This window comes from Bubalus kerabau, chromosome 22 (genome assembly GCF_029407905.1).
Source record: "Bubalus kerabau isolate K-KA32 ecotype Philippines breed swamp buffalo chromosome 22, PCC_UOA_SB_1v2, whole genome shotgun sequence".
Classification (NCBI taxonomy): domain Eukaryota; kingdom Metazoa; phylum Chordata; class Mammalia; order Artiodactyla; family Bovidae; genus Bubalus; species Bubalus kerabau.
In genome coordinates this window covers 48,842,302-48,866,546 of record NC_073645.1, presented here as the reverse complement: position 1 = coordinate 48,866,546, position 24,245 = coordinate 48,842,302, and the positions used below count along the sequence as shown (strand labels likewise).

General features: G+C 48.6%; 2 protein-coding genes across 7 annotated transcripts in view; one reads left to right on the top strand and one right to left on the bottom strand.

Moving 5' to 3' along the window:
* Window positions 1-6,920, top strand: part of INSYN2A (inhibitory synaptic factor 2A) — a 38,468-nt gene extending 31,548 nt beyond the window's left edge. Inside the window, exon 3 of the mRNA XM_055560927.1 lies at window positions 6,737-6,920. Within this exon, the coding sequence (XP_055416902.1) occupies window positions 6,737-6,920 (184 nt within the window). The remainder of the gene's footprint in view (window positions 1-6,736) is intronic.
* DOCK1 (dedicator of cytokinesis 1) overlaps window positions 1-24,245 on the bottom strand; it is a 560,005-nt gene that overhangs the window by 329,903 nt on the left and 205,857 nt on the right. For all 6 annotated transcript variants that reach the window (XM_055560921.1, XM_055560923.1, XM_055560922.1 and 3 more), the window contains 2 exons: window positions 19,765-19,892; window positions 16,590-16,685 (listed from right to left, as the gene is read on the bottom strand). In XM_055560921.1, the coding sequence (XP_055416896.1) occupies window positions 16,590-16,685; window positions 19,765-19,892 (224 nt within the window). The remainder of the gene's footprint in view (window positions 1-16,589; window positions 16,686-19,764; window positions 19,893-24,245) is intronic.

The following is a 24,245-nucleotide window of genomic DNA, read 5'->3' as shown; positions in this document are numbered from 1 at the left end:
ACCAATGGTGGGGCTTCAGCCAAGCCCAAAAGGAATGACTATTCTCCTGTGTGGGCAGGACACGTAACAGGATGTATTCAGAAAGGTCACTGTCCAACTATAATTTTAGCTATTTCAGAGTATAATTTATAGCTAGACTAGCCAGCTAATGTTTTGCTTTTTATACCCATAATTTCTTTGCCATAGGATATCATGAAAAGGGGACAGATCTTATAGTTCGGGTATTAATATTACTGAATGCCCATTTATTTCTGGTATTTTAAATCTTACAGTGATTCGGTAAACTTTTATCATGCACCTACTATGTGCGAGAGTGGTAGCAAAAGAGGTTCGTTATAATGAATCATTTCTATGTTCATAGCCTTAATATTGGAAACGATCAGAATGAGATCCATATACATATAACAGGTATATAACATGGGCACATTCTGTGTACACATGTTCATTTTTTAGATTTTTTGATATAGACCATTTTAAAGTATTGAATTTGTTATAATATTGCTTCCGTTTTACATTTCGGTGTTTTTGACCCAAGAGGAACATGGGATGGATCCTAGCTCTCCGACCAGGGATCAAACCCGCATCGCCTGCATCGGAAGGTGAAATATTAACCACTCAACTGGCAGGGAAGTCCCTGTATGTCCCTTTTAATGAGTATTATAACTAGGGAACAAAGCAGCAGCATTCTGCCGAGAATGGAATTGATGGGATACGGGTTTAGGTCATCAGTTTATTTCAGTAAACCGAGATTCTGTGCTGAGCCTGTCACAGTATTAAAGGCACCACAGAAGACGCTGACGTCCACACAGCCTATCCCTCGATGAGTGCACAGAACTGAGAAAAGGCGCTACGATCAACATGAGCCAGAAATGCTCTGGTGAACATGTGTAGAGACCCTAAGAAGTTGGTCCAGAGGAGTTTGGACAGGACAGGGAGGGGGCAGGTATACGTGATGGGTCTAGAACATCCATGGAAGGAAGAGGCGACGGAGACCTAGGTGCACAGGATGAGCAGTCACGGAGTCTCAGGTTTCCCTAAGGTGGCTCGGGTACTTGGAAATCAGGTTAGGGTGGGGGCGAGGTGGAGAGAAGACACACCGGACGGCTGTTTCCGCAGCCAGAGTGAAAACAGCTGAAGGTCTGCGGGGGCAGGGGAAGTCCCTGGAGCTTGCTGAGAGGCAGCTGCCCCGGACCCAGCAGATGGGAGCGGGCGGGAAGGGCACGTCCAGCCAGAGCCAAGGTGCCCAGCTCACCGGCTGAGTCTGGGAAGGACAGAGCAGCAGGCTGGGGAAACAATGCAATTCTGGACATGCTGGCTGGATGGGACTCGCCAGGAGTCACGTGGAGACGTGTCCTGGGAGGAGGATGGCTGTCTTGGGTCCTGGTTCTTCTACTCTCTGAAGGCACAGCCGGGGTCGTGTATGTAAACCAGTGCCCAGAAGTGAAAAGTGACCTGCCTGCTCCACCTGGCCTGCAAGGGGACGCGCCTGACCTTCAGCTTTCTCTGAACAATGCTGTGTCCTCCGTGGTGCTATCAGACTTGATGTATTGTTCTGGGGACACTGTCTGTCCCACCCAGGCCCACTGATGACAGGCTTCCCACACCCCAGTGAGCTGGCTGCCCTGGGCTTGCCCCAATTTCCATGCACATTTGGTGGCTCCAAGGAGCCCCCTGGCAGTGGGGGCATCTCCACCGTCACTTCCCAGCCCAGGAAGCTCCAGTGCCCGAGGGTGGCACGATGTATCCACAGTGGCGGAGCGTGAGTCAGATAGAGCCGCACGGAGCCCCGATGACTCTGTGATCTGATGCAAAGAGAATGAAAAACAGAGGCCTCTGCTCTGCAGCCCACTGAGCCCTGCTGACACTATCAAGATTGGAGAAGTCAGACATCTCAGGTTTTCTTCCAGTCCAGGACACACACAAGTGCCTGGGAGCCAAACTCGCCCGCTCTTGACTCTTCACGGCTACCCCCAGGGGGATGGAGAAAAGGATGCTCTATGTCCATTTCCCCTTAAATTAACTCGAGGAGCAGGCAGCAGCTTGCTTAGGCAACTGTGGCAAGGCTCGGGTATTTATAGGAGCAGCAGACACCAGAGTGTCTGCAGAGACGCCAGGACCACGCTCCTCTGCAGAATCGTGTGACGTCGTGGGGAGAAGCGTTACTACAAGCCCGGCAGAGACGCAGGGAGGACAACAAAGCCTGGGCCGGTGGCCAGAGTGGCCGGAAGTCCAGAGCAGATTTTTATTTCCTTGGAAATGGACAGAGTGATAATTCTGTAAGTGAAGTCCCTATACATAAAACTTCCATTTTCAAGAGACAAAGACTAACCAAAGACGTGAGGTGTGTGTCCCTTGGCTTTAATCATACATCACAGGGAGTCCTGTACATGTGGCCATAGGTTTTAGTGGGCACGTCAGCCAGTGCGGCTTCACTGCCCTCTCAGCTCTCAGAATGTGCGTTTGGCTGGATGGATGCAGGCAAGGAAAAGAGAGATATAAAAGGTAAATACTAACAGAACCCAGGGGTTCATATCTTGTAAACAGTTCAGGGACTGCTCCTGGATGACCCAGCACAGTCTGCAGGCTGCCTTTGAACTCAGGACCAAAGGAGAGAGCACGCAGGTTAGGTGAGGCTGGCTTGGCTCCAGCCCCTTCACACTCTGGCTCGGAACGTCCCGAGTCAGGACTTCTTCCAGACTGCTTATCCTCCGGAGGCGTGAGGGCTCAGCCTGCTGTACGCGTCCACTCGACAGCCCATCACAGGCACCAGATCTCGCCTGCAGGAGTCGGGCAGCACCACCAGCAGCCTCCTGCCTCGTGTGCGGCTGGACCCTGAGACCCCGGAGGTGGCAGGAAGCTGTGTAACCCCCCACGGAGTCCTAAGAGATGAGGCGAGCCCCAGAGGTCAGACTTGGAACACCGGGGGATGCGTCTCCGAGCTGGAGCTGGGGTGGCACGTCCCACCACATGATGGACGCACGTCACCCTTGGTGGAGCTTAGAAGCGACATCCTGCCGAAAGCCACACCAGGGCCTGTAGCCCCCAGGGCAAGTGGGAAGGGACTCAAAAGATGGTCCTAGGATCTCTTTCGCAGAGCACAGCTGGCCACTGGCCAGCGCACCCTCGCACCCCACACATCCTAAGATCTTACTGCAGACTCTCCCAGAAAAGAAAACATCAGGAGTGGAAGTGGAGGCAGCAGGCTCTGAACAGATCCTGGTGAGCGATTTGCAACAGAAGTTTCAGAATCTTCTTCAATTAGGTTCTGACAGAAGACAGCCTGGCCACAGATTCCACTGGGAGAGGACTCCAGCGCCACTGCCTGGGGGAGAAGCCCTGGTTATCTTTACAAGGAGGGGGCTCGCCAGGGGGAAGAGCCGGGGGCACCTCCAATATCATCGACCAAGACAGAGCAGCCCAGGGCAACTGGGATGAAAGCTGCTATGGGATTTGTGTTTTAAGACTCATGTGTTAATTCAGTAAACATCACACAGGTGATTGCCGCAGCTCAGGCCCTGCTGTAGGCGCTGGGGGCAGAGACAGGCGGCATTCACCCCAGCACAGCGGCTCCGTTCAGGGGATGGAGACAAAATGATACAGAGCGAAATTCATAATCATGCGTCATCGGTAGTGGGTGCAGAGGAAGAAGAAAGGACGGTTGTGGGGGACCTTGCAGAAGGTGCTAGAAGGTCAGAAGGCCCTGTGTGTCTGGGGACAGAGGGGTGAGGCGTGGCCGCCACCCCTGAGCCAGGACACGTGCTCCAGGCCGGGGAGAAAGTAACATGGTGACTTCGGCCCCACACCCGGGCTCTGGGACAATCGCAGCCGCCACCGCCACCACTCACAGACAGCGTCCCTCTGATCAGGGTCCAGACCCAAAGCAAGGGCCGTTGCCCCTCCAGAGGCAGTGCCCCCATCCCCACTGCCAGGGCCCATCCGGACCGCTCACTATGTTAAACAGGAAGGCATGGGCACAGAGTCCAAGTGCCCTAGAGTGCCCACCGCTGGCCTCTGTCCAAGTCCTCTGAGCGAACGGGGGCAGCAGGTGCGGCTTTATCCTGGCCATTTGGCCGCTGAGACTGAAGGGACATTTTGCTCTGTGTCAGCTAGAGTCAGCCAGACGATTAACCTTCGGCCACCGCCCTGTCCAGCCAGCTGTCTGCTTCTGACTCTCCCCGGTGACTCGGTGAGCTCCCTCCTAAACGAGAAAAGCCCGCCTGGACTGAGCCCTTCGCATCATTCCAACCTGACCGCAGGGCACGGCGCTTTACTGTTTGCCTGGCGGGTGCCGGCGCATCACCTGACAGGCAGGTGCGCCATCCCCTGGGGCGACAGACGGGGAGGGAGGTGCCGGGCTCAAGGTCACCTCGCTCCAGGGCACTCCAGGTCACTCCCTGCACAAAGAAACCGCTCTGGACGGCAGCTTCTCGGGCACGGGGGACTCCAGACAGGAGTCAGCTGACATATGAAGTCGAGTCATCTTGTTAACAAGGACTCAGATTAGATTATGCTGTGATTACCTGGTTCTGCGGTGTGATAAATTGGTTAATAACAGGATTCCCACTGTAGATGCTTAATGGGAATTCAATAATTACAGGTACCAGAATTGTACCGTTGGCCCAGGAAATGCTAGTGCCCGCCCTCTGATCTAATAAAACGAAAGCTATTTGGGCCTATTGAGATGGTTATGATCTGGAGAACACGCTTTCAGTACTAAACCTGGACTAAACTAGCCTTGACAAAACGACTCTTTTGTGCCTACGCTACCATATTGGATACCATAACATCTCACAGACTCAATGGCAAGGTTCTTGTTTTCTTTGTTAAATGTCCAAGTCGAAGAATACTTTCATAGGTTGTTGCCATTATACAATTAGTGACCAACAGATGGTAAGGAGAAAGTAATATTTAAATTGCATTTTATAGTTTAGGAAGTTTTTAGTTTTCAAGGGAGACAGTACGGGAAGATCCTGATCCTTTTCCAGTGAAATATCAGGGCAGCCATTCTTATACCCCTTCAAGCGAAGGGGACTGAACCTTAAGGAGGTGAAGGGGTTTATCTGAGCTCCTCTTTCTCCCACTCCCACCGCAGCATCAAAGGGGAAAGCCACAATGGAGATCCCTGTTCTTCCTACTCAAATGATAGCCGAGGCTCGCGTTTCACAAAAGCAGTGTGTCCTGAGGTTTGCACTTTTCACAACTGCCCCCAAGAGGAACCAAACCTCCATCAACCCCTGTTGTAGACTAGCAGGTCATGAGTTCACGGGGTTTTATTCTATTTCCTATAAACTGCAGCATAATGCAAAGAGGCCATTTCAAATGAAGGGGGAAAAAATCATTGTTTTGGGAGCAGAGAGAAAACTAGTCATAAACTTCTCTGATGGTATTTTTAATTTTTCACTAATATAGCCTATGATGATAAGAAAAATGGAATAGTGGATTTAAAGCATAAAACAGTCCATTAGATGGGTCTTGAACTTGTTTTTAAAGCTCCAGATAATACAGCTTTGCTGTTTTGTCTTTCCAAAATGTCAAAATGTGGCTAGGATTAATGGTTCTCTAAATCAATGGAATATCATGTTTATAAATGGTTTACAGTTCCACTGGATATAAAATGTTATGAGCACATGTATTATCATCACTGCTGAGCCTGTACTGAAGTCTACTGGCATTTTGATGGGCACCCAGAGCAGACAGGGAAGGGGCATGGAGCGGAGGTCTCCGGGGGCCTGGTGACACAGCACCCAGGTTCAAGTTACAAGGGTTCAGGCGAGGAAAGCAGAAGGGAGCTGGGCCCATCACCCCTTGGCTGACCACGGAAGAGTGACACTGGAGCAGGGGGTCCTACGCAAAGTTAGGGGCCCAAAGTGGTCCTTCCCAAAGCCATGGAGAGCTGGGAGGACTCCAGGCAAGCTGCAGCATTATTAGGAGAAATTTCATAGCAAACAAGATACACTTAAAAATCCGCTTTAATGCTGTTGTTCTAACACAAACACTGTCCCTGCTGGTGAACGTCCTTTCCTATGGCTACATGTTTGCACATTATGGCTTCAGCCGTGTAATTACAATTCTACGTTATTTTCACCGAATACTACGTTTTTGCCAAAAAAAAAAAACTATCTTTGAGAACCACTGAGTGACATTCAGTGGTGTTGACTTGATAAAACACACATTTTTGGATATTTGGGTTCTTGCCACTTTTTCAAGCAGATGAGATTTTTCAAAGAAGCCCAGAAGCCAAGGTCATGTCACTTAACAACAGTTTCAGGTGAGATGAATGGATTACTCTGACCTTGTGAAAAGCTGCACAGAGCTTCCAAGCACCTGGTACAAACGTACTAAGATGACCCCTAAATGCTCCATATCTTTGCTTAACTATTTATTCCTTGAAACACACTTATATAGTCCATTAACAAGCAAAAAGGTTATTCACATGTCACGTTTATGGTTTCAACAGTCTATGCTTTCACACCATGTACACTAATAAAGCTTCAGCGGTTTGTGATGATGTTGTTATTTTCAGAAGAAAGTGAACTTTTTGGAGATAGTTCATAATGATTGAGAGCTCAAACATATTCTCGCCAATTGCTTAATGTTGAGCCTTAAAATGACATCATGAACATCATCCAAATGATCATTACGCTGGGAGGATAGCACCGAAGCCTGCTGTCACTAAGGGAGCTCTTTAGACAGGAAAGACCGAGCCACTAAATCCGTCCCTCTCTTTGCTTTCTAGTGTGGAGCTAGATTTCAAGCAGCAGGAAGACAAACTCCAGCCAGTTCTGCGGAAACTTCACCCGTTTGAGGAAACTCAGGTCGCACCCTCGCCTTACACTCAGGAGACGTACTCCTCAACTCCCAAGCAAAAATCTAAAACTGAATCTAAAAAGCACGGACGGTGGAAACTCTGGTTCCTTTAACCCTCACGGTGTTTGGAGTCTGAAGGCTGTCTTGAAAACCCACTGGAGTTCAAAGTAAACCCTTTTCCAAAACGAACAGGACGGAGTGAAGGGTGGCTGGGCCGGGCGTCACCCAGTTCTCCCCTTACTTACCAAAAAGGCCTTTGTGACAGATCAGCTCACAGAGGCAAGGGAATGCAGGTCATACCTTGCCAGCTGTCTCTGCAGTTCGGGGGTGTGGGATGTAAAATTGGAAAGGAAACCTAACACAGTCAAAGGTGATACCTAAAAATTCTATGCCCCCACCCCCAGATCGGCAAGGATTAGGTTATCAACCTGCAGAACGGCAGGCTGTCACTCTGTAACACAGTGAAAACTCATAATTATTTTCAAGCCTTTATTTTTTTTAAATACTGAGAAGAAAAAGTAGCCCTTACGTTTGCAAAGGACTTCATTTTTACGTTTAATTTTGCAAATAAGCGGGGGTGGGGGGGGTGCGAGTGCTATTTTCAGCACATCAAATTCCAGAGAAAGCACAATTTTTTTCAAGTGGTCGGAGACCATGAATAATCTCTAAAATGTGACTCTATGTATATTTGCCTCCATGTGCTGTGGCGCTAAGCCAAGTGGTATCTCAGTGTCACACTGACACCTCGTATTCAGCGTCTCCTGCATCTCCAGACCGGCGACACGCTTTCTGCTCCTGCTCAAAATGGCCAGCAGCAGCCAGGAGTCCCCCAGAGTCGGGACATGCTTTTAATCACTGCGAGTTGACAGGGTCAGCGCTATCGGACACTAAGCTTTCATAGATCTCATTTTTTAATCTTTTGGTACCCAAAGGCCAAATGATAAATCCTGGCAAGAATCTGAAAACCCACATAGAGATACACAATGGATTATACAGTCACCGATAAATCACAGGCATTCTCTGCCACCGGAAAGTGTTTCTGTGGATCAATCTCTGAGACACTGTTCATCACGAAAGCCTAGCCAGATGTTTGAGACCATTCGTTATGCTTTGTAACAGCTGGGGAAGATGTGACCATCTCAAAGCGAAACCCTGTGCTTAGTTTAGCTGCTACCGACAAACCACCTTAATGTCACCCACATTTAACCTGTTAGTGAGCTGTACTAAATGACAATACCTAGGGGAAAGCTGTGAATCAAATGTTTTTAGGTCTTTTTTTAAATAAATCGTGACACTTCGAGTTCTCTTTTGATTACACATTGCAATATAAATCTCAGTTCCTTTATTTTTTCACTGGTTCCTTTGCACCTTTGCAGGTACCTTTTTATAGAATTCAAAAGCCCCTACTCTATTAATGACTCTGTCTATCAAATTTTGGCTTTTCACAATAGGAAGTAGGCATCTTCTTTTGCCTTTTTTTTGGGGGGGGGGGTACAAGTTCAATTTTGAGTCATTTGTGAACGTACAAGGAAACGGAGTCTCCTAGTCTCTGTCCAGCCGTTTCTGATCTAATCTCATGCTCGCACGCACACCTTATTGATCAGATGCCAATAGAGTGGTCAACCTTGCTAAAAGGATCCACCTGCATTTCTCAGATTGGAGCTATTTCTTGCCATGTGTTTTCCTTCTGACTCAATAGCAAATCTATTTTTTGTTCTCAGTGTTCTGATTCTACAAGGACCTTAGTGGGCTTGAAAAAAAAGAAAAGAATGACAGGAGTATCTCACGTAAGCATTCTTTGGGGGTTACTCCAGCTCTCTCGCAGATGTACGCTTTAATTAAAAGAAAAAACATGCATCTTTTGTGGAATCGATATATGAGGATATGAATCCTTGAATATCACTTAATAGAATTGAGAACTATTTTTGTGCAAGGAGAAGACTGAGTTAAGTTGATCAAATACCATGAAGGAAGTGCAATTGTTTCATGTAGAGATAAAATTTGAAAAAAAATGTGTTTCATGTATTTTATACTGTTTTTAACTAAAGTTATAAAAACATGTTTGCAACAAGTTATCTCTCCTTGTGTCTTCAGAACCCCGACTGTCTCAGTGAATTGAAATAAGAGTGTTAGCAGCTTTCTGCTTAGTACCATAATTCTGTCTAAACAAGAGGACATCCTCGTAAACAAAGTAATATCACTGTCTGAAAGCAGTCTAGACCAAAAAAAAAAAAAACATTTTCAGAATCTAAAAGGAAACTGAAGATAAATGAATTCCTATCTAAACATGAAACTATCTTCAGAATAGGAAAAAAAATATTTTCAATCTCATTTCATGACTGCAGCGTGTCACTCACAGGTGATGACTCTTCTCTTAGAAAGATTTACGTAAAATCTTTGATACAAAACCAAGGTAAAAAGCACCGTGTTCCCGCATATGTAGATGTACACGTGGCATTACGTATACAGATTAAATTATTATACTTGTCACTAAGTTCTTTATTAATTTTTAAATAAAAAAAATCAAAGGTCATGTTTTGTGCGGCTATTAAACTTATTTCATAGTCTCATTAGTTTGGGAAAAGAGAAGCCATTCATCTAAGGAAATAATAATGAAGGAAGGGTGTTCAGGCTGAAGAGAACGTCACAGAGTCTTCAGAAGAGGAGAATATTCACAGGGTGCGGGCCTGGCCTGGCGGGGGCGGGGCAGGGCCGGAATCCAGCTCAGACTCAGTTGACCAGGTCACACCCGCTGGCACAGGCTTCAGATGCCAGGAGGGTGTGATGGCTTTGAGATCAAAGGGCACCACGCACAGGAGGAGCTGGCTGAGCTCTAATTTTTAAAGAACCTCAGGAACAACTAACCTCATTGGTATTTCCAGGGCAAGTCCTCTCATCCCCCCGCCTCCCCCGAGGCAGATTCTAGACCATCCGTCCAGCAAGTGCCCAGCCCCAGGAAACTGGCCGCCTCCTTCCTTTCTTCCTCCCTCCCTGGGATGGAAGACCAGGGCTTCCACTGGGCTGAGTACCCTGCCTCTCCCATGATGACCAGCCCAAGCCAACCTCCTCTCCCAAGGGAAAGGGCCCCCCAGAAACCTAGGAGGGGAGAGTCATACCTGCTTTCGCGGGCTCTGCAATAACAAAGTCCGCTCACAAGGATGTGGCTGGGACAGAAGGCCCCCACTGCCCTCACAAGTCCCTCTGGGCAAAGAAGGGGTCAGGAGTCAGGATGGAGTCAAGATGGGGAGGAAGAATCCATGCCTGGAGCACCTGGGGAAACTCCAAATCACACTCGACAATCATCTGTGAGCCGCACGCTGCTCACACATGTGCTCACACCGTGCTGTGTCACAGGTCCTCTCTTATCGATAACCAGATTCAATACATTCTGCACACAGGTGCCCACCTATCACACTGCAAGTGTGTGACTAGCCTCTAAGGAGCAGTCCCAGGCCTCTGCATGTGGTCCTTCAGTCTCCGACAATCGCCCAAGCGGAGTATGATCAGGGGGAAGTCAAGACGTGGGAAAACCTTGCTCTCTTGGAAAGGGCACAAGAAGTTGGCAGAAGTTTCCCCCATCCCACGAGGTTGCCGAGATGTCCGTTGCCATGGAGACCTGAGGTGTGGCAGTCATGGCGTCGTCGTTCACGGACCCACACCAGGTTGACTCCAGTCTCAGATGGTAACAGTGAGCACGCCTCGTAAAGCCATTCTCCCTGGGGTACCACCATGAGCAAGGCGGATCTGAGATACACCACGCTCAGTTCCAACTCAGAAGACGCACCATGCAATTCAAGTGCTTGCTTTGTGCTTCTCACTGAAGACAGCGAGAACAAAAGAGAAGAGACAGGCCGTGAACCTCTCCATTCCATGCTGTCTGTGAGGACACAACGTGTTTACAAAGCCCACCACAGCTGGAATGGTTCTTCGGGAGCATTTTTATCAGCAAGCAAAATTTGACATGATTACACGTCACCTAAAGGTCACAGCAGCTGCCTTCCACACTGATGTGTCTCCTTTTATCTAGAAAATCTCTATCACTGGCACACTTGGCGTGGGATAAGCGCACAACCCATTTACTGAGCGGAAGAGAAGAGCTACACGATTCAGGAACAACGTCGCGCCTTGTGAACTGGGGTAACTCATCGTGCCGTTATGTGCACATACGTTCCGACAGATGAGAAACCCAGGTGCAAGCAGCACACGGCCTCTTAAGGAACTCAATAATTAAGGGACAGTTTGGGATGAATATGCAAGAACCGCACGGCATATTTTACCCAGGGAATGACGTGGTCTTTATTTCCTCGGCAACAAATCCATGGTCAGTAACCATGCTTGAAAAAACAGGAGGGCCACAGAAATAGGAGAAAGGCAGGAAGCACTACTGTACAAATACCAAATGGGAAGGAATTGATAAAGTCATCACAGCTCATGTGTGTACGCACATCAGGATGATTTTCTGCGAGTCAGATGTGTTCTGAGTAGATTTATTAACAAACACACATGTTAGAGACAGTTTTTGTAACACTCACATAGAAAAAGCAGATACTGTCCACTTGAAACTTTTATAATGTATTGTTTTCTCCTGCAAAGCAAGGTTAAGATCAGCACTTTGTTAAAAGCACATTCATACGTAAAGTCCATTAGAACAGATATTGCAAAATGAATGCACATGCATGGGGACAGAACGTCTTCGTGAAAAGGCTTGGTGATAATTTTGGTAAAGGGGCTGAATGCTGGGGGAGACCACGTCTCTTACAGTATTTTTTAGATGCAGAAGCGTGTCGGGTCCTTGTAAGTCACGCAGGCTCAAAGAAAGCAGTGGGTTTTCGCTAACAGCATCTTCCCTATTGTCGGTGCTACTGCCACAAGGAAACACCGCACCCATCAACGACCCCTGCAGCTGGTTCTCAGAGCGGAAACAAAAGAACTTCCATCCCTTGAGTCTAGGGAATGAGGAGGTCTGGTGCTCACAAGAGCAAGTGGTGAACACAGGCAGAATTTTTCCCATTGCTAAGCCTACGTCTGTCAGTCTTCCAGGGGGATCTTTCTTTTGGAGCGGCCCACATTCTCATGTTAGTGAATTAGTAATTTTCAGTCTTCTGGTGTGTATCCAGGCCACAGAAAAAATCTTTAAAAGTCCTCACTCAATTACATTTTTAAAGGACCCATTAACGAATGTAAAGCTGAACATCTGAAAGTAGCAGCAGTGGCTAACATCACAGGAGAAGGAACAGTCATATGTATTATCCTCTGTGCTCTCAGGACAAGGCAGTGGCGCCCCACTCCAGTGCTCATGCCTGCAAAATCCCATGGACGGAGGAGCCTGGTAGGCTGCAGTCCATGGGGTCGCTAGGAGTCGGACACGACTGTATAACTTTCAAGTAGACAACTTGAGCAACTTCACTTTCACTTTTCACTTTCATGCATTGGAGAAGGAAAGGGCAACCCACTCCAGTGTTCTTGCCTGGAGAATCCCAGGGACGGGGGAGCCTGGTGGGCTGCCGTCTATGGGGTCGCACAGAGTCGGACACGACTGAAGCGACTTAGCAGTAGCAGTAGCTATGCTCTCAACCCAGCTTTATTTACAGCACTTATTCCAACAAAGACACGGGCTGTGTTTGTTCGGAGGTCCTGTGTGAGGGTCGGAGTACCCATGTCACCCACCAGGTAAGTGGCTGGGTCACCTGCCCACCAGACAAGAGCACCTAAGCCCCCAGGGCCCCTACTCGGAACCACCAGACAAGAGCACCTAAGCCCCCAGGGCCCCTACTCGGAACCGAACACAATGACCGAGAAGGTGCCGAGCGCTGTCAGCCTAGAAATGTTTTCAAAGAGCAAGAGAAAAATCAAATCTGAAATCAGACAATGTAAAACTCGGCATTTCAACCCAGAACTCTACAGCATCAGACAATCCTGGAATAAAGATGAAATGGCATCTTAATTCTGTGGTCAGATACTGCAAGTCTTCTGTGTTAGGGCCCATGGTCAACATCCAAGCCATCCACAACCCTAAGCATGCCAAATGCAGTTTCCTTTGTCAAAAAGGCATCCACTCAGTAGGATCATGGCATATTTTTATCCTCTGCCTGAGATGTGCTCCAACGGCCCATTTCCAATATGAAGTTGAAAGGTATAAAATGAACTTAAACAAGTGACATATAACCAACTGCATGGTGTTTATAAGATCCCACAGATACAGATAAAAGAAAAGGCTTACACTGTACATCACAGCTTAGCCAGTAACGTGTGAAGTCCCCCAGTTCTCAGTCCTGGATATGAATGGATGGGGAAACTGCCAGGCCACAACAGCATCCCTAGCTGATGAATAATTCTGTTGGAAACAGAGGTCACACGTCTACTCCTACTGTTGACAATATCATGAAATAAATTATTAAGTGAAGCACAGCTATTTAAAACTTTTTAAATCACTTGGACTTTTTAGGTCCCTCTTCAGCAATCATGCAGAATCAGTGAGCTGATTCGTGGTTATACCACTTCTGTTCCACTGATGCAAAAAAGCAGAGCAGACACATAAGTCCTGGAATCTCTGTGTCACACCAAGGATGGCATAGCTGACCGCAGGCAGGCCGATAAACCATGTGCTGCTCGTTTCTCACTCTAGAAGGGCCCCGATGAAGTTTTTTTTTGTCCATCTTGTCAGGGATATTTCCCCCCTCTGGATCCTCCTCTCATCTAAATTCCCAGAGCAACAACAGTGACATTAAGAAGCCGCTGCACAAATCTGCACGGGAGCCGATGGGCAGAGCAAGGTCCAGCTCGCCGAGCAGGGCAGCCTCTCAGTCTCACCGCTCTGCGGCTGTCACCAAGTGGACTCGAGGCCCCCTGACTCCCAAAAGAGCTTCCTGCACATCTCCAGTCGGAAATGGTGAATGTCCTTTCTGCAAACATGGTGACGCTGTCACCACTCATGAAATAACTAGCGGATATTCAGATTCTGTGGGGTTTTTTTTTGTTTTTTTTTTTTGAGAGTCCTTCCCTGACAGCTTAATTCATTTTAAGGGAAGGAATGTCTGGGCTCCTTGTATGCACATTAGAGATGTGGGAATTGGGAAGAGTCAGGTTAGGACCTAAGTCCTGTTCGTGCTTCTGGAGACTTCTGCTGGAGACGGGCTGGGCCGGGCGATGAGCCTCCTTGTGGGCAGCTTGCTGTAGTCTATCCCCACTGACGCCCACGTGCCCTGGGCCCCCGCCACCCATGCCGCAGGAGCAAGGCTGCAGCCAGGTCAGACGGAGCCTGGGTCCCCGCCTCCTGCCCCTGGTTGACAGTGCAAGGGCTCCTCCCAGGAACCCCCAAGGACTCCGTAGGCCACAGGCATCCCTCCAAGCCCTTCAGGAAAGCGGCTGCCGATCCGTAGTCTGGCCCCTTCTGCCTCCAGGACATCCTGGCATTTGGTCCATGGACGCGACTGAAGGCAGCAAACAGCAGAGTGTTTACTTCCATGGGCAGCTCCCCGCCAAACAAGGATGCAGATCCAGGAGGAACTCAGAGTCCTCCAGCGGACCTTCTGGTCCACCGCTGAGACGAGGATCACGGATCTCAGTCTTCCAGAAGAGACCAAAGAAAGCCAGCTCTGGTGCCAAACCAGGGCTCCCCACAAGCCCTGCCATGCCAGCTGTGGGTCTGGGGCCATTTCCCACCTCCCTGCAGGGCATTTCTGCAGGGGCCTATGCACAGGGAAGGGGAAGATTAAGCGAGGCTCTTTCATGCATTAACCAGTGCCCACCACACACAGATGCAAAGAACTGACTCATCTGAAAAGACCCTGATGCTGGGAAAGATTGAAGGTGGGAGGAGAAGGGGACAACAGAGGATGAGATGGTACGATGGCATCACTGACTCGATGGACATGAGTTTGAATAAACTCCGGACATTGGTAATGGACAGGGAGGCCTGGCGTGCTGCAGCCCATTGGGTCGCAAAGAGTCGGACCCAACTGAGCGACTGAGCTGAACTGAAGTGAGCACGCACAGAGGAGGAGCAGCTACTATATCAGCACTGTTATCACTGTGCCTGAGACATGGGAAATTTCCCAAGGGCCCCCTGGACCACATGGTCTGAGAACAGTCACCATGCTCCGCCTGCAAGGTCGTCTAGATCCTCAGCTTGAGCTGCGGGCGCGTCTTACAATCTCACCACATCCCAAGGTCCCGTCCAAACTGCTCTGAGTGTCCTCCTCACCCTCCTCTCCCCAGTGTAACTGCTGGCCAGTGGGCTTTGATCCGAGTGAACACACTGCTACCCAGAGACAGGACCATCTCACCCGCTCACTGGCCACCACGCCAGCCACCTCCCCCATCTGCCCACCAAGACTGCCCATCGCACACTCACTGTGACTCCGTGCCGGCCAGAATGTCACTCCCACAGTGTTCTCAGCACAATGACACCAAACTCAGGTCAGCTTCGAGCCACACATCGTTCATTCTACTGAAAGCCCTCCTGAGTTCCACTACGACAGAGTATCCCAGGGGCAACCAGGGCACAGCCCCAAGGAGACAGGAACACCGGGGCCTGGGGTGCCTCTGCAGCCACCCCAAGTCTTCCTCCACGGGGCTCCCTCTCCACCAACCTATACGAAAGCATTTCCAGATTACAGAGAAGAAGAGTAACAATGAAGAGCATGAAGAAGCAAGTGAGGTTTATAGGATAATGGAAGAGTCTGTGGTAAATAACATCAATTTACAAGGAAAAACCCTTAATTTAAACATTTTAAAGCATAAACCAAAAAGAGATGTACCTTAGAAAGGAAAACCTGCAAACAACATGTGCTAAAACTCAGAAACATAAACTAGACAATTTTACCGCATGGAAACAAAGGCAACGATTCTTCTCTGGGATGCATCCCAAGCCACACGCCACATCCTTCACTGTGATGCAGCCACAGAAAGCAACACAAGCCCAGTGCCCCATTCCTGCCTTATGTCTGAAAGAAGCCGATGGGTCACCTGACCCGATCCACGCCCAGGCTACGCGGACAGAGCTAAACTCAGCCAAGGGAGACCAGTGTGCCTAGTCTGACTGCCAGTGAAAACTCTAACTGGATTTTTCTTATTCCTTGATTAGGAAAGTGATTTTTTTGAAATAAGATCCACTAAACTTAGTTAAATGGTAATACATACCAGAAATGAAAGAAATTAAATGAGACCTACAAATGCATCTTTTGCCCATGAAACCAAATGTAACAGTCACGATGGTGGCAAACTCTGGGGAAAGCGCCACAATATGAAGCTGGAAAGACCGCGAACGTTACTGGTAAAACCTTGAGAAAAAGAATAGATCCCATGCTTTGTATCCACGTAAGAGGAACATCTACAATACATTTGAGAAGACATAAAATAGCTAACTCGGAGTGCCTCAATTACTTTTTAAGGCCCTTCATAAAATTTTATTAATGGGATCTTAAGTGTAAATATGGTAGAAAGCAACTGCCTGGATCGTGGGAACTTAGAAGAAAACAAACACCCTTTGCTAGAAGCTAGCAACGACAAAACTAGACCCAAATCCTCCGTCTACAAAACGTGGGCGTGCTTGCTCTTCACCTTCGACACTTGCTTCTAGAATCATGGAAAATGAGCCCACTTAACCTACTAGGCTGTGAATAAATGCATCACAACTGCTTGCTATACTGTAGTAAGAGACAGTTTCAAAGGCAGGTGCAAGAGGACCATGTGGGTTTTCAAACTTGAGAGTAAACGACTTTCCCAGGAAAGATGCTCTCAGCCACGATGAGACCCCCACGCGTGTGTCACCGAACACTTACGATGAGTTCCGAGTCCCGCCCCATGGAAATGACGGTTCGGTTTACTGTCCGGAGAAGCTTCTCCATGATGATCTGGACATGCCTCTGCGTCGGCCCCTGCAGGAGACACACGCGTGTAAACCAACAGCTAAGACAGTCATTAACATGCCAGCCCCGCGGCTGTCACGGAACCCATTTACCCTGTAAAGAGTAAATCAATTACAACCCTTAACGAGATGAAAAATGGCCCTTGTCACAGGCAAAAGCCTTCACAAAGAAAACTCAAGGCATTTTATTAATTATAGCCCATTAATGGTAACGTTATATAATCACAGTAATTTAATTGAAGCAAACCTTAAAAATAAAAGCAAATCTGTCTAAACAATATAATGTTTATGATCCCTGATTAGCTCACCAATTAGCTTTGGAAAGACAGTTGCCCATTTGTACACAGAGGCCCAGCAGCTAACAACCACACAGCTCACACTGCATGTCAGATCCCAATGAGGTGGGTATGCTTGTGTAGAATCAAATGTTTCAATATCACCTTAGCACAACACCTAAAATTCAGCATGCCGGAGCATCTCCAATCATAAAAGTGTGCTCCTTCATCTCGTGTGTGATGGGATTGTTGATTCTTCTTCATGAATTCTGAACGTGTTTAAACAGGTTTTCCAGGCGCTCCGCACAGGCCAGGCAGGCACTGCCTCCTCTATAAGGCTTGGCCTTACAACTTTTCATGTACAATCTTTATTGTTTTAACTCTTTTCTGTTTTTAATTGGAAGGTAATTGCTTTACAATATTGTGTTGGGTTTTGCCAAACAACAAGGTGAATCAGCCATGTATACATATGTCCCCTCCCTCCCACCTCCCATCCCACCCCACCCCTCTAGGTTGTCACACGGCCCAGTTTGAGTTCCCTCCACTGGCTGTCTACTTTACACATGCTAACGTATATGTTTCCATGCTACTCTCTCCATTTGTCCCACTCCCCTCCTTCCCCCACTGTGTCCACAAATCTGTGCTCTAGTCTGTGTCTCTATTCTTGCCCTGCAAGTACTTTCATCAGTACCATTTTTTCTAGATTCCATACTTACGCATTAATATACGATATTTGTTTTTCCCATTGCTGACTAACTTCACTCTGTATAACAGGTTCCAAGTCCATCCACCTCACCAGAACTAACTCAAATGTGTTCCTTTTTATGGCTCAACAATATTCCATTGTATGTGTATATATATATATATACACACACACACCACAGCTTCTTTATCCATTCATCTGTCAATGGACATCTAGGTTGCTCCCATGGTCTACCTATTGTAAATAGTGCTCCAATGCACTTGGGAGTACATGTATCTTTTTAAATTATGGTTTCCTCAGAGTATACGCCCTATAGTGGGGTTGTTGGGTCATATGGTAGTTTCATTCTCGGTTTCATTCTCAGTTTTAAAGAACTCTCCATACTGTTCTCCATAGTGGCTGTATCAATTTACATTCCCACCAACCCTGTAAGAGGCTTCCCCTTTCTCCAAATCCTCCCCAGCGTTTGCTGTTTGTAGATTTCTTGACAATGGCCATTCGGATGATTGAAGTGGAGGAATAACTCCATTGTAGTTTTGATTTGCATTTCTCTAATAATGAGCAATGTTGAGCATTTTTCAAAAGGCCTGGACTGGGATGATTGAAGGCCTTTGGGTTAAGGCTGGCAAGAGCTTTCAGAGACCAAGCCTGGGGAGGGTGGACATAGCCACAGGCACAGCTAACTAACTTACTGTAATTCTCTCCTCAGGCACACCACCCAGACTCTGAGAAGATAAGCAGGTGCAGCAAAGAAGTGGGTGGGACAGGCATGTGTGTGTGTGTGTGTGTGTGTGTGTACGCAATGCGTGCATGTGTTTGGACTGGGGAGTTGTCCAGAGGTCGCATGGGGGAGAGCTAAGAACAAGCCCTACTAACTGAAAAACCTTGATTCATCTAGCCACTGCTAGAGTCAGAGACAGAGGAGGCTCTGTGCCGCTGTCCAGACACACCTGGAGAACCAGTGACTTTACATGTGTGCACACGTGTGCACAAATGCGTGCGGTAGGTACAATGGGGTCGGGAGGCAGAGAGTCAGATGTTTCCACATGTGCTTGCACCAGCTTTTTATTAGGACAAAAAGGTCAGAGGAATAAGCATACAATTGAGAAATGCAAAAGAAAATACCATTTAAAAAAGAAACAGCAAAGAAAGCACAGGAAAAAACGGCCTGTACAGAAAGGAACCTGCAAAAAGGGGCAGAGAACTGCTCCAAAATTCTCAGAGGCACCACTGACTTAAAGCAACAACAACTCTGCTCCTGTACAAAATAATAATACTAAGTGTTATTTATTAAAGATAATGATTGAAAGAAAGTAGGCAATTAGCCACCCTCTGTTTATTTCTAATTTTTAACATCAAAGCCTCTGACCTTAAATTTCAAATCTCAGTCTTGGGAGTCACTGAGCTGAGAAGTCACAGGAAACAAAACAGTATCTTTAATGTGGAAATAAACACACGATAATACAATCATCACACTTTGCGTGCTCAGTCGCTCAGTCATGTCTGCCTCTGTGCGACCCCATGGACTGTAGCCCGCCAGGCTCCTCCGTCCATAGGATATGCCAGGCAAGATTACTGGAGTGGGCTGCCATTTCCTCCTCCAGGGGATCCTCCCGACTGAGGGATCAAACCCATGTGCCTGCACCTCCTGCATTAGCAGGCGGATTCTTTACCATTAGGGAAGCCCCATCAAGCTTTATACATAAATAAAAAATAATTTGAGGATGCAACTCTACAGAGAAAAAGAGAAAGGTGTTAGTCACTCAGTCATGTCTGACTCTTTGCAACCCCATGGACTGTAGCCCGCCACGCTCACTCCTCTGTCCATGGGATCCTCCAGGCAAGAATACTGGAGTGGGTTGCCACTCCCTTCTGCAGGGGATCTTTCTGACACAAAGGATTGAACCAGGGTCTCCTGTATTGCAGGCAGACACTTTACCATTAGAGCCACCAGGAAAGGCCCAAAGAAAAAGAAAGGGTAACCCTTAAAATTCAGGCCATTCTCTTTTAAATGAATCAAAAGTGATTTAATCCGTCGAGGCCAGGTCTCAGGAGGACCACAGGCCCATGCTTGCCGCGGGGTCCACGGAGGCAGCCCTATGGTTACTCACCACGTCCTTCCGGTACAGAACCTCAAGGATGTTGCTGAGCAGTTGGCAACAGGCCTCAAGATCTTCCTGTCTCTCCAGATGGTACTTGAGCTGATCCGTCATCATGGGAAGCAGGATCTCTCTGCAGTCTGCAGGGGACACCGGGTTACCAGTCAGCAGGAGACCCACCGAGACGCAACTCTGTTTGCTAGAAGCTTGTTTTCCTAGCTCGTGACAGGGCACGTTGCACCAACACTCTCTGCAATGTGACACTGACATCTGGAGGTCAGACCAGCTGACTGGGCAGAAATCACTTGTTCTTATCAGATAACTCACACACACACACTCTCACGTGCACACGTGTCCGTGTTGTCACCACATAAACATAAGATGAGTTAACAAACACATGCATACGGATCCGTATTCACATGCATCCCATGGTGTGCACGTTGATACAAACACAAACAAGCATGCGGCGATTTTAACTAATTTTCTGTGCCAAACTACGAATTTACTGATGGGCCACTTTAAAAGAAATACGTGTTAAAACACAAATGATTTGAATTGCAACTATTCTTGTTGTTTCCTAGGAGGACCAGAGCATGGTTCCTTTCTGCTTCCATACACTTCCCACACATTCCTGAGCTCGGCCAGTTCACAACTCACTAACTTCCATACTTAATGTTTACTTGCTCAGGGACAACTTTCTGCTGGGTTCACACCTGCAGAGGACAGTCTGCAGAGGGCTGAGAGCTCAGGCTCTGGAGTAAGGTTGTGTGGGTTTAAATTCTGCTGTTTTCCGTGCAGGGTAATCTTGGGCTATGCTGGTTAACTCTCCAAGCCTAGGTTGCCTCATCTCTAACATGGACACACTGGCACTAGTTACTCTCAGGTTCGGGGCTCAGTGTCCTCCTGCAAGATTAGGCATGAAGGCCTGGGCCTGGCACAGGTGAGATGCTCTGGACAGGTACTTGCTCTTATGATGCGACATAGATACTCGTGAAAAGAAGCGCCCCCCACCCTCCCTGGCCTTGTAGACCCCTGGGCTAATGAGCAGCCCCCCACCCTCCCTGGCCTCGTAGACCCCTGGGCTAATGTGGGAGGGAGCAGTGGGGAGCAGGTATTGACCTTGGAGGTGAAAGTTAGGAAGGCCTCCTTCAGGACACAGTGCATTCACCTGCTGGGAAGAAGCATTAGAATCTCCCGCATAGGGTGGGCAATCCTAGGCACAAATTCAGGGAGACGGGAGTAGATGACATATTCACAGAGCCACAGGCGAAGTTCAGGAGGATGGGAAGAGGAGAAGCAGAATAAAATATCAGACGGGAAGTCAGGTTTCATTCTGAACATGATGGGTGAGATGGAAACAGATGGAGAATTGGAAGAAGCTGATGGGGAAGGGATGTGATAATACAAAAGGCCAGAGAGAGCCTCTGTGATGGCACCCAGGTAGGGCAGTGCAGATGGGGGGCACAGAACTGGCTAGTTAGCTACTGCAATAGTCCAAGCAAAAACTAGCCTGACCACCCGCTGACGACAGAGGATGAGATGGTTGGATGGCATCACCAACTGGATGGAAATCAGCAAGCTCCAGGAGTTGGTGAAGGACACGGAAGCCTGGCGTGCTGCAGTCCACAGGGGTCACAAAGATCAGACATGACTGAGCATGATGATAAACAGAGAGGAGGCCAGGAGCTAAACGAGAGTCAAACATGACGCCCAGTCCAACATGACCCCCTGATGAGCCACCCAAGGCAAGATGTGGAACCTGGGAACAGAAGGGTACCTAAAGGAGGAGAAAGGACCAGGGTTTAGTTTTGGACGAGTTGCGTTTGAGTTGCCTGTTGGATATTCAAGTAGCTCCACCTAGTAGGCACATAGACAGAGGCTTCTAGACCTTAGACATCTCCAGTCTCACAGACCAAAGAAGCAACAGCTCTTAGACAGTAATAAATGCCAAGTGTGTGGGTAAGACCATTAAAGAGGAGTACGGAGAATGAAAAGGGAGTGCTATGAGCGGCAGTCAGGAGGTTGGTATCAGAACAGGAGATGGAGCGAGCAGTGACGTGGGATGAGGCAGAGATGAGTGACGTCACCCAAATCGAGGGAGGGCAGGTGGCCTGCGTGTGGCAAGAACAGATCCAAAAGAAAAATCCCTGGCGACTGAAGGCACACAGAGGCCTACTCAAGACGGCTTCCTGGAGTGGGATGAGAAGACAAAACTGGGAGTGCAGACACAGCTCCGGAAGCACAGCTCTGAAAGGAAGGGATGCTGGTGTTTAAGGATCAAAGATAATTTGGGTTTTCATTTGTTTTTCAGATAGGACCATGGAAAGGATGCTCAGAAAAAAAAAAAAAAATAACGAACTAGACACAAATAAGATTGGAGATGAACTGTTGATTACTAATTGTCTCTTCCTGGTGGGGCATCCCACTGAACTCCAGCACATCCACCCTCCACCGGGAGCGATCTGCTGACAACAGAGTTCTGATGGTGAAACAAGCTCAGCCACTGCCGTCCCCTTAAAATGTGGCACACGAGAGAAGAGACAGCAGAGCTTGGAAACGTTAACTATCTCACGCTTGTTTTTAGAATTTTACATTTTAGGACTTCCAGTGTTAACGATACATAAAAGCATGTCTTTGCATTAATGTTTTCTGAGTTTTTTTTTTTAACATAAAGAAAACAAATGAGCCTGCAACATTGGAAACATTCCTGAAAGTATGCAGAGACCTGCTTAGATTTTGCCAAGAAGTAGGGGCTTCCCTGGTGGCTCAGGTGGTAAAGAATCTGCCGGCAGGAGACTTGGGTTTGATCCCTGGGTAAGGAAGATGCCTTGGAGAAGGGAATGGCAACCCACTCTAGTGTTCTTGCCTGGGAAATCCCATGGACAGAGGAGCCTGGCGGGCTACAGTCCACGGGGTCGCAAAGAGTTGGACACGACTGAGTGACTCACACACGTGTGGTAAAGAAGACCTCGGGATGGAGGAGGGAGGTAGGTCAGACAAGGAGATGCAGAAACAGCCCACATCCTTCTGCTCCTCCACTTTCCAGGGGGCTGCACGTAGGAAGCTCATGCTAAGGCTTTTTCAAGCCCCATTTTGATTTAATCCACAGAAAAGGAACTGATAACAACTCCATTTTTCCAGATGGAGTTTTCCCCAAAGAATATATGAATATATGCATTTGCTTGCTGATGTCACCATTACAGGAATCCATACTTGCACGCATGCTCAGCCGCTAAGCTGTGTCCAAGTCCTGGGGACCCCATGGACTGTAGCCCACCAGGCTCCTATGTTCACGGGATCTCCCAGGCAAGAATACCGGAGTGGGCTGCCATTTCTTCCTCCAGGGCATCTCCCCAGGACAGGGATCACACCTGCCTCTCCTGCACTGCCAGGTGGGTTCTTTAGCACTGAGCCACCAGGGAACCCAACAAATACTTAGGCAGAGGTAAGTCAGAGATGCTGAAGGGCTGAGCACCTTTGGGGCAGAGGCCGGGTGGGCTTGGCTGACTATGATGTCAGGAATCGCAGGCGGGCAGGGCGTGAGAGCGCAGCACAAGGAGAAGGTGCTCTCGCATGGGGACCAGGACAGGCTCTCCTCGTCATGGCTCCTGGATGTCAGAGGCCATCACACGATTCCTTCCCCTTCCCACCCAGCCCTTCCTACAACGTCCGGGGCGAAGGCCCGGCCCTGCAGAGAGCATCTCCCCCAAATGCCACCTCCCCTTGAACTCATGACAGAAGCGCTCCAAAGCTGAGATGGGCCTCCAGCGTAGGAGAGGGCACAGGCATCAGTCTCCCCAGGACAAGCCAGTCCAAGGGACAGGCCACAAGATGACCTCATGGCAGTGAATCCAGCCTGAACATGCAGCTGCCCAAAATGCTGAACCACGCACACATGAACTCCACAGGCATCCCAAATCCAGCGTCTTACTACAAAATCCTGAAGTTCACAAGACGCAGCAGCCTGCAGTAGCTCTGCTGACCTTAACGGCAACACGACGTCCAGTGTAGAGCTACACCCCAGCTCCCAGAAACCACGGGGCGGGGCGGGGCCCTCGGCCAAGCCATCTGAGTCCAGCCCTGCCTGCGTTCACCCTCAAGGTCCAAGTGGAACATCAGCTGCAGTCCCCCTTCCCTCCCACCTGAAACGCATCACCAGTGTGACCACCCTCAGCAGATGAGCCCCAGCCACCCCGGCACTTGGTCGTCCCCAGCAACACTGCCACCACCGCTCTGGAGGTAAGTCTAATTTCCAAGCAGGTGGAGAAGGAAGAGCCGCGAGAAGCTGAGCAGGCAGAGACAGGTGCTGACCACACGACCAAGGAAAGCATGACCTCGGAGGCTGAGCAAAGCCAAGCTTGGGAGGGTGCTTGGAGCAGCAGGCCGGGTGGACTTGCGAGGCCAACGGGGCAGCAGGGCTGTGTCCACAAATGATCCTAGAAAATCAGAGGAACACAGCTCTAGACTCGGAGATGGCTGAAATGGCTTCTTGG